This window comes from Mercenaria mercenaria, chromosome 16 (genome assembly GCF_021730395.1).
Source record: "Mercenaria mercenaria strain notata chromosome 16, MADL_Memer_1, whole genome shotgun sequence".
In the NCBI taxonomy this organism is placed as follows: domain Eukaryota; kingdom Metazoa; phylum Mollusca; class Bivalvia; order Venerida; family Veneridae; genus Mercenaria; species Mercenaria mercenaria.
In genome coordinates, this window is record NC_069376.1 from 57,039,390 (window position 1) to 57,050,666 (window position 11,277).

Sequence of the window (11,277 nt, forward strand, 5' to 3'; positions counted from 1 at the left end):
TTTTTATAAACTGGACAGACATCATTAAAAACATTGTTAAAATACAAACATTATTAAAATATAAATTATTTATTAAACTATGATACAATTGAACTGATAGGGAATGATATCGCCATTTAAGACATCTGTATTCAAAAGATAGAAATGTTTCCTCAATGCTAATCAGAAGATATCACCATCTAAATAATCCGTAATCAAAATATAGAAACGTTTCCTCAATTCGAATCGAAAGATATCACCATTTAAAGCATCTGTTTTAAAAAAACAATGCTTTCAAAAAAAAAAAAAAAAATCGTTACCTAAATTTTAATATTTCTGATCACTTTCACCCAATGTGATATTCGCCGCATAAACCACATAGCACGTAGTTGCTATTGGACGTTTCTCAGAGAGATGTTGATCAGAGCGGTATTGGCTGTTTCAGTAAAAGTAACAGGATCTCTAACATAGAAATAACATAGTTGTATTATCATGACGAATATGTTTATAATAAAATACAATTGATTATAAAGACTATATGAATGACTTAACGTATATTGTTAACATGTTCTGAAATGCAAACTACTATGGCAGGGACATGCGTTAGAAATTCTTTAGATAAATAATTCATTCTGACGTTCATTTAGTGTTTAAATACGGATAGGATGATGGACTTGCTGGACACTTTAAGCAATATTGTAAGTATATAATTTCTTTTTGTCGGTTTCTGGAAAAGTACATTATAATTTGACTTAGTAATGTTTGTAACGTTGTCCATGTTTTTCGCTATACCTTGCTAGCTTAAAGATACATAAAGCAAAGAAAGCGCACTTATTGCAGAACAATAATTTAAAACTGATTTAGTTCTTATTTTAACGAAACGAGCCTGAAATGATTTATTTACTCCCAACTATTTTTTCCTAACTAATTTTGTCTTTTTAATGCTTCTGAATCTGTATTTTTTAATGGCTTATATTAATATTAGAATAAATTGAGTATAGTCGATTGTTCAGTTAGGAATGTGTTCATAAGTTAATAAATTCATTATTTTCAAAACAATAGTGCATTTTCTAATATAAATGGTAAAATACGGCACGGAGATGGTATTCCTGTACTGATAGATGAGATGGTTTCATACATACTTTTTACAACAAAATCTCATAGGTTTTTGTAGACGTGTCTTTCAAGAGAGGTTGTACTGTTTGGAATCATACATTTTCTCTTATAATAGTAATAATAATATATCACACTCAGGTACATTGCTTGTCCACATTCTGTTTTGTAGAAAATATCCAACTCCTTTTTAAAAATACTTTTCCAGGTACTTCAAGTGTTGAAAATGTTACAAAACATGAAAAATAAAAACGTTGTAAAAATGCAATTTTCAAAATGAAAAAATAAACTGCCTTGTTTACGAAAGTATATAAGTTAGACATATTCCATTACTTGATAAATATGTTACACACATAACCAAAACAAACTTAAAGAAAACAAAACCTTTTGAAAAGGAAGTTTGATTTTCTCTATAAAATAGAACAAGTATTATTAGACAAAATATATATTCTCAAAGAAGCGTACATTTGTAAAGTATTACATCCTCTGAACAATTCAGTGTATTTATTATAAATAGTAATGGTATATACGGTATAAATTTCAAAAATAAATTCAGGGGTGGTTTCAAAACACTTTTCATGAACCTTATTTTGTATTCCGAACAACACACTTGGCAATTTTCAACAATTGAGCAGAACACGGCAGCTCATGTTATCACTAAGACATTTTTATTACACCGGTTCAGAAGGAGCTCCATCGGTTACCAGCGAAATACAAGGCACAGTGCAAGGTTCTGACCCACAGCTTTAAGTCTCTTTATGATCAGTTCTCTGCTTTTATAATGGATATGTAAGAAGAGTATAGACCGCCTAGAATCTAAGATCACAAGACACTGGTTGTGCCAAAGATTAAAACCGTGATGTATTGCAGTAAATGCTTTCTGTTCACTGTTCCTAAACTTTGGAACTCCTTTCCCACCAGGGTTAGGAGCTGACTCGAAGCCTGCTAAAACCCCACTTTTTTGTACAATAGTTTGCAAACTAACTGTAACATTTTATTCTCCATATCACTACTTAGAACAGCATTTTATCCTACATGCTCTTATTTGTTTAAATATGTATATATGTTTATCTTGTCTATAGGTTTTATATTCGTGCTCAGTTTATGTAACAATTTTTTTTTCGTTTGTGTTGAATTAGTAAATGCATTGTTTACAATGTATTCTTGTATAGCATTTTTGAACGTGTACATGTACATGAAAAGAGTGCTATTTATAAAATGTTATGTAATAATGACAATCAAGTATTTCTTTCAAACAGTCAAATGTCGATTGTCGTTTTTTATAAATGCAATTTCTGGCATTCAAAACATCCAAGTTTCCGCTCAAACATGTGCATGTCAGATCGGTGACCAGGTGGTCTAGTAGTAACACGATTGACTATCAATCCTGAGGTCTGGGCTTCGAGTCCCGGTCCAAGCACTGGAAATTTCTTTGATGCTCCCGAGTGTCTCCAGCTAAGTGACCAGTACTGGTCCCGGGAAAGACGGCTTGTCGGTATCGATCCTCTGCACCAGGCACGTTAAAGAACCACACTGTCTGCTTGCAAAGTGATGTGCTAAGATAACCGGACAGGCCTCTATCTAAAGGATTTCTCTCTCTCTCTCTTCCTGTTTTTTGCTCTCTTGCTCTGTCCTTCTGATCAGATCGCTCTGTGTTCGTACATGTAGAGGATGAATTCTCTGCCTTTGCGCTATGTAAAGCACCTTTGAACGTGTTTTATCATAAAACGGCTCTATATAAATCTGGCATAATGTAATATACCATATAAAGTATCAAAAACGCAAAAAGTTTAACAATGTCGATAGGAAAGATACGTGTTTCTCCTTGAAACTTTTATATGTGCTGAAAAATGAATTACTTTAATTGTTCGTGCTTAATAGCTATTGTGTATTTTGTTTGAATTCCTTATTTAATATTGTCTATTTGATTGGTAAAAGTGAATCTACAAGAAGGTGGCAAGACTTGTTTGCATTTTATAATTAACTGAAAATGGAAAATTGTTGCTGAAAACAAAGCAGGGACACAATTTATTTTCACTGCTTAAAGTGTTAATATTTTTGCCAAATGAAATGAGAAAGAACAGTTCGGGATAACCGTCAGAAATAAGATTGTGTCAGCTAAATTGGTATCAGCCTTCAACAAACCCAACTAGATCCAGACAAATCTATAACTTAAAAGTGAATGATCCAGCGAGAAAAGTTTTTGTTACTCTCTAAAAGCGAATGTGACCTTTTCAATGCCTCACTTCAACTTTCAACTGTACCAGCCAGGCGGAAGGAAACCTATGTTAGCCTTATTTTCAAGAAAGATGAAGCAATTCTTCCGAACAACTAGTAAAATCATTGTCTTAAATACCATAGAAAATGTTTTGAACTCCTCTTTTGCAAGCATGTCTTAAGCAATCTTCTTGATTCTCGTTTTCAATCTCCTATACAAACTGGTTTCATTCCGGGCGACTTCATTGTTAAACAACTTTTTGTAATCATCTACGATACTCTTTGTAAAACTTTCGTTTATGGCATAAAAGTAATTGTAGTCTTTTTTGATATCCACAAGGTCTTTGACAAAGTCTGACACAAAGGTTAACTTCGTAAATTGAATAACCCAGGAATTACAGGTTCTGTTATAACTGGTTTCAAGATTATTTCTCATATAGACGCCAACGTGTTGTACTTCATGCTGGACATTTCGAAGTTCCCAAAGGTCCTATAATCGGGCCCTTTGATTTTGATGAAATAAGGTTCATGCATCAACATATTTGCTGATTACTCAAATCTCTTTATATTAGGTCAGCTACCGGATATTGCGGCAGATCTTCTTTTATCTGATATTCAAACAATTTCTACTAGGGTTCAAAAATGGCTACTTACATTTAATACTTCCAAATAGAACCTCTTTTTATCTTAAGACAAAGCAAATTTAAGCAAAATCATCCTCCGCTTCGATTGTTTTACAAGAATATCCCCGAGGTATTCAAATTATTTTGCTAAAGTACTGTCAAACGATTGTTGCTGACATTCTCATATGAATTCATTGTAGATAAGGCGCATAACGCGTAAATTGAATTTCGCACTTGACCGCCTCTTCCTTGAAACCATATGTGCTTCATTCGTAAGGCTAATACTAAAAATACTGGATATGTTCCTAAAATAAAATCTATTCTGACACAGCTTATCTATCCTCTGTTGTCCCTGACAAATGATACTCACTTCAACCTGAGCAACGCGGAAAATAGTGATGATAATTTATTTATATTTGGGGTTTACGGCGCACCAACACAGTACAGCTTGTATGGCGCCAAACAGGACTACAAATTTTGGTTTCACGTCTCATTTACATCGAAATAAAAACATGAGGTATGGAAACCTGCAAGAAAAACATTATATTTCAATCCATTGTACGAAACTCGAAATTATTAAGACGAAACATCCGCAACTCTCATACTCTATCAACATTTAAAATTAAAACTAATATAAACAAAAACAAGCGACGAACTGCAGCGTGAGGAAATTCCATGTGCTCTATACGCCACTACGTACTTAACGCAGCGCAATGGAACATCAACGTTCCTTAAAATATCTTTCACTTCTTCTTTGAATGCAAAATATTTAATTACTGTCGAAACGATGTTCTTAATAATCTGCGGAATTTCGTTACAGACTTGGATAGATCTACTGTTCTCTTTGGTAAACACATACCTTTCTGATCAGAATAACTGTATGTACTCATCTTCCTGCATACATGCCCGAGAGTCTGAAATTCTTTTAGCAACCATTGCAGTCTCGTCTCTTCCTTCTTTCTTATTTTTATTTCTGTCTTTGACTTATTCTATCTTTCTTCAGTATTTACTAATATATACTACTCGTATTTTGTCTGCTACCATATGTTGTCCAGTTTCCGCTTTTTACATTAGTACCCATTCATATTCTGATGGTGCGATATGCCCATACATTTATAGTTTGCCCGAAAAGAAGAATTCTAAATGACTTGTCTTTTTTTTGTTGTGTTGCTTTGAGCAAAATATGACATAAAGTATTAATGTATGTTCTTGATGATGGGAATAAATATGTTAAAGATACATCCAGGCATTATCATAGAACGAAGAGTGAAGTTATACGTTTAAACTTCTCTCGTGTTTTAAGTAATTATTTTAGTACCTTTCAGCTAAATAAAACGCATCTACAAAAATGACAAAGTAGACAAAACACTTCTTTTTCTAGAAACATTGATGATTTCCATTACAAATACTGCTGTTATTTGGGGCATTTTTGACTCCTAATATTGTCTAGTCCTTTGGGATCAGTGTGTCCATTTAATGATTATTTTACACAATAACGCGTACGCCATTGTTGACTGGGAAGGAGGGGAGAATGTGTCGCTCATTACCTCGCATGAACAGATTTAATTCAACCGAGTCTATTATTATTTTGTTTGGTTGAAGTCTATACTTTCTATAAGTATGTCGTATGATTTTGTCAGTAAAACATACGTTTTGAAAATGACCTGCCTAATAGTTAGGATATAATGTAGTTTATGATTGAGATTTTAGAATTTAAACGCATGCTCTTTAGAAATACGCTGTGTAATTGTTATTGTTCGAGAAATAGGCTTGCATGTTGTTAATAGATTTATGAGGGATATTTGAACTGAACCGAGGAGGACGTTCAGAGTTTTGTCATAAGTATTTTATTTTAATTTCTTGTAATGAGAAGGTAATGAGTAATGTTTTTCTCGGGCACGGCTTCGCCACTTTGTGAAATATCTTATTTTCATACCATTCCTTGACTTAAAGTATTCATGTTTAAAAAAGTAAAGTTTCTTGTTTAACGTGGGTAGTCAACGAAATTCCCCGCCTGGAATGGATGGAAAAATTTATTTCCACCCGAGTCCACTGTAGGCGTCATATTTGCCTCCCCATCATCCAGTCTAGGCCGATACTTCTGGAAACAGTACAAATTTAAGTAAATCACCCAGCACTGAACATGATTAAAAAGAAAGTATCATAACTTGAAACACAGTGACTTGTTCATAGTCACGTTTCTGAGGTAAACGATTTCATATAGAAATTTGCGAACCCTAATACAGTTTTATTATTGACTTCTAAATATATCTTAAAACATTTGTAATTCACAGAATTATTGTTTTGGGTAGTTGATTGTTTCTGATACTGATAACATTAAAGCAACATAAGTCATATAGATCACAAATGAATTTTACTTGTTCTTTATCATATGGATGAAAATATTATTTTCTGAAATGTCACATCTAACAATGATAATTGATTGTCTTGCATATACTTCCATTAGAAATTTGCAAGATAATCGATGTTATCTATTTTCTCAACCTTTGCACAAAACCCTACTTAACTAGCGGCAAAAAGCATAGCTAGTTAATGAAATAAAATGCTTCAATCTGTATATTGTTAATATAAGAGAGTATGCTTTTTTACTGAACATAACTAAAACAAACATAATCAGTGTGATATAGTATATGTGAATGGCTTGAGCGATGAGCTTGGTGCATCTTTAATCGCTTTTAATTTCTTGTTTTACCCACTGCCTGATCCAAGGCGGTGCCCCACCATGCTCTTTGAATATTGTTTCTAATATGTTGTCAATACGTTTTAGTTTATCAATTTGTCTCTGCGTATCTATCGTGCATACTTTTATAGATACCCCAGTATAGGGAGCTGCGGTCACAGAACATGCATTTTCTCTCCTTGATTGCTGTCCTTTATAACTGGGCTACAAAATATAAATGTATTAATGTAGCTTTACACTGAAAATAGCATATAACAAAGGGTTAATATTATTCCCCACTTAATGGTATGACATTTGAAAAAGCATATAGAAAGTATGTGCAGTTGCGTTACATCTAAAATAGAATATTGTTGATTGATATTTTCTAAAAAAACGTAATTCAGAGTGTATGACGCAGATGAAACATTCTTAAAATTCAATACATTACACAAAGTATGACATGATAGATATATTCTGAAAAAAAAGAAGATAAAGTGAATAAGACATGATATTTTTTACAACGGACATTAGAGGCACTGACTTCCAGATTTGGGCTAAAAAGGATCTTTCCGTAAAAACGAAGTTTAGTCATAAAATGAACATTACAACATGAGTTTTTGTTTCTAAACTGTCTTAAAAATGCCAAATCAAGAAAAAAATGAACATGCATATATATAATTAAGCCTGAGTCAGGTATCGAACTTAAGCCGCCGCGGCACTATAAATTGTCCTGCATTCTTGTCCAATAAACATGGAGGAATACGATTTAACGGTCCAAAATATAAAGCTTTATAATTACGGCAATTTATTTCTTCAATTTTGAATGGACAAATAGGTAAAGGCAAATAATTATTATGTGTTTTCATAACACATAATCTGTCAGTGCCTTCTTAAGAAATATTGCAATGATTTTCTGATATCTTAAGATTTCCCATTTTGCTGTCGTACGATCTGGAAGTCGGTGCCTTTAAATAAAATTATTAATATTTCTGAAAAGAAGGGAAAGAAACAAACTTTAAAGCATTAAATTTCTTTCTATTTTTCAGAACTTATCAGCTTCCGGCTTATATTGCGACTTAAATGTGACAAATTTAACATCACCAGCAGACAACACTTCAAATAGTGACCTCTGCAGGATAGCGTCAGGAGAAATTATAAGCAAACCAGCCGTATTCAGGATTGGAGCAACTGTTTTTGCGTATTTCACACCGTTGATTTTTGTCGTAGGTATAGTAGGAAACGGGCTTTCATTGTCAGTGTTTAGATCGACAAAGTTGAGCAAGCTGTCAGCAAGTAAATATCTAGCGGCATTATCATTGGCAGACATTTCATCGTTGATATTTTACGTTTTAGTAGAATGGTTAAGACGTGGTTTAGAACATATCGTTCCAGACATAGAATTAGCATTTCTACATAAAAATGGCTTCTGTCAGGTGATTCTCTATATGTCGTATATTTCAAGACTGATGTCCTCGTGGATCATTGTGGTATTCACTATAGAAAGATTCACCTGCGTTTGTTACCCGCTGAGAAGTTTTAAAAGAGGAGCCAGGAAAATCTTGCTGTCTATGTTTGCGTTATCGTGTTTACTTGTTTTATATAAACCGATATTAAGCGGAGAATATTCCAAAAGCGGAGTGACAGTGTGCACTGCAAATCCGGAGTTCAAACTTGTATCATTTGCCCTTGATGGAACGTTTGCTATCGCAATAACTCTCATACCATTTATCATTATCACTGTATTAAATATTCTCATTGTTAGAAAACTGTTTCTAAGAAACCGTGAAAGCCGCGATCTCTTTTCTGACGATTCAACAATTAGGCTTGAATTTACTTTGATTCTTCTTGCAATATCGTTCTTCTTTGTCGCATTTAATTTGCCATTTTCTGTTGTTTGGGCAAGAAACCATTTGTACTTCAACGTAAACCAAAGTAGATCCAACAAGACAGTTGACGTGGATTATTGGATCGGCATCCAGTTGATAACGAGAACAGTGTTCTATATGAACTATTGTATCAACTTTTTCTTGTACAGTATAACTGGTAAATACTTTAGAACAGCTTTATTTGAGATGATAACATGTAAAGGTTCCAGTAGAAACAGGTACGGGTCCTATATTAAATGCAGGAGACTTGGATCGTCAAACACGCATGTGACGGTCTGTGATAAACGGAGTGGATCTATGAAATCACACAGTGAAGCGCAAATGTAGTCAGTGTCACATGTGTAAAGTATTACATTATTTTTAGTATCATTTTAGACAAACATGTATTAACACAATTAAAAATAGCAAGAAAAGGGTCACATAAATACAATAGGAAGAGCGCAGATCTACGGATTTCGGGGTAGTCCGTTCGATCGTAAGTCTCCGTGACGACAGATAATAGACATTGTGTCTGAAATCATTCGTCCTTCACCTCTGATTCAGGTGAATAAGTTCACAGTAAAGAATCCAGTAAAAACACTTGTTCGGTTAACTAACTTCCTGCCGTTAATACATAACTAACGACGATAAACCAAAAGCAAATAATAAAAAAACAAATGTACTTTTGAGACCAAAATACTTGATTTTTTTACGGTATCGTATTTACATAACAAACAACATTATTACCGTCAAGATTATGTATGTTCACATGTGATATGTAGTACAGGTTTGTGCTTGTTCAAAATTGTTTTTGGATATGTTGACTGTTTGAAGAAATGATGCCCTTAGCAGATGATCGGATTTAAGGGTTTGGTGACTGAAGAATGCACAATAAGTGACATTTGGTGAAAAAAACCTTTATCTATAAATCATTTATACATATCCATACCGTATTTTCAAACATAAAGGAATGACGGTCTACTGCTGTATATATCATACAAATAGAATTTACAATAAACTTTTTAAATCAAAGACATACATATATGTTTTTGGTGTAAGTGTTTCTTTTGCAAATTTTTTGTTTAAACCACAAAGCAAGTATATTGTGTTAGCGATGAAAAAATAATTTGTTTCTGCCAAATAAAGTACTTTATGCTCTAATTCGTTTCACTCTGTCAGAATAATTTGTATAATTGATGTATTGATTACGTAACATAAGAGCACAGATAGTGCTCGACTCCATTTTCATGCTATCTTTGCTATAATTATTGTTGAATTGCTGTTAATAATAGAATTTGGGTCATTTATGGCTGATTTGGGTTTATTATATGGATGACTGGGTCCCTGCTTCGCACATTGTCATATACAAAAGTTAAAAGGGAACCAGATAGTTAATAGAGCAGGTACTCGTTGTAAGACGTTGTGTTTAAATTTGGACCAATCAGAAACAAGTTCTAAAAATAGCACGTCTAAAAATAGCACGTCTGCTGGGGTATAAATAGATGGATGGATGACAGAGAGGACATTCGGTATCCAGCGGTTGAAGAAGACACATCGAGGATTCAACTAATAATTTATCCCAGTACCTTGAGAAGGAGACTATTGCAGTTACCCTGTCAGGGCGGATAAATTATTAAAAAGAAGACTTTGGAAGTTCTTAGACTAAAGAAGAGTAGCAGAATTTCGATAAGGTTTCGAGCTATAGGGCCAGCGCATAGGAGTTTTACCTTAAAGGTAATTGAATGCTATAGACGATAGCATATATAGGCTGAGCATCGGGAAGCTGAGACAGAGACCCAGAGTTTGGTAATCTACTGAGATAGTAGGAGAGTTCCAGCTTATAGAAGGTTCAACATTATTGGCGAAGTACAGCCAAGGCATCGGGGATAATACCTATATGGTAGTTGAATGCTACATATGATAGCATATAGGCGCTGAGCATCCAGGAGTCAGGGCAATCTTATAGAGTTTGAGAGGACAGAGGCCGAGCATCTATGCGATAGGATTCGTATGTTGTTGATTCAAAGACATTGTCTGACGGGAACTTCAACGAAAAAAAAACAGTCAAGTATAGAGTCTCAAGCCTATAGGAGTTTGAGCTAAATGGAAATTGTTAGTTTGAAATATTTATTGATTTGCCTGATCACTGAAATTGTCTAGCTCATAATTAAAATCATTTACGAATCATTGGTACACGAATCATTTAGGCAAGGTAGCCAGAGGAAAATACTATATCTGAGATATTTGGTCTCACCAGCTTTACGTTTTAACAAAGGACATTCTACATCGTTTGTCAGCTAGTCTAAGACATAGTCACCTTAGTGATTGGACCCAAACAATTGTTCAAGATACTAAAGGCGTAGGCACTTCCCTGGGTCATATAACCAGTATCCTGACACACTCAAACGAGCATACTTTATTTATAACCTCAAAGCATACACCTTTAAATAAACAACAAACAACAGTATATATTTAGGCCTGAGGTCGCCCGGGAGCCGTCGTTTATTTATTAACCCAGCCCAAACAATCTCAATTTCTAAACAAAGCATTTATCATACACATATACTATAAAACGCCTGAACGAAATCATTTTGATATTAAGTACAACCAAACCGTGAATGAACCGAATATCTTTTCATAAATAAATTAATTATACTCGGTACTCTTTAACTGTCATTATTGTCAGAACCAAAAGATTTTTGGAAACCAAAGTCGGACTGCAGAAAGCAGGGCACGCAACCCTACTCCGTCCTTGGAGGGGGACGTACGACATCAGAAAAATGCCATATCCTTTAAGAGG

At 34.0% G+C, this 11,277-nt stretch overlaps 1 protein-coding gene across 1 annotated transcript; it reads left to right on the forward strand.

Moving 5' to 3' along the window:
* The first annotated feature begins 400 nt into the window (after window positions 1–400).
* Window positions 401–9,568, forward strand: LOC128549231 (C-C chemokine receptor type 7-like). Its single transcript, XM_053525750.1, has 2 exons — window positions 401–677; window positions 7,659–9,568. Exons 1-2 carry the CDS (start codon window positions 645–647, stop codon window positions 8,823–8,825), a joined length of 1,200 nt encoding a protein of 399 aa, XP_053381725.1. The 5' UTR covers window positions 401–644; the 3' UTR covers window positions 8,826–9,568.
* Window positions 9,569–11,277: the final 1,709 nt, after the last annotated feature.

Excerpts from the sequence above, each read along its gene's own strand:
- LOC128549231 (XM_053525750.1), top strand. The coding sequence starts at position 645 with ATGATGGACTTGCTGGACACTTTAAGCAATATT. Across the intron at positions 678-7,658 it reads TGGACACTTTAAGCAATATT|AACTTATCAGCTTCCGGCTT; the intron begins GTAAGTATATAA and ends TCTATTTTTCAG.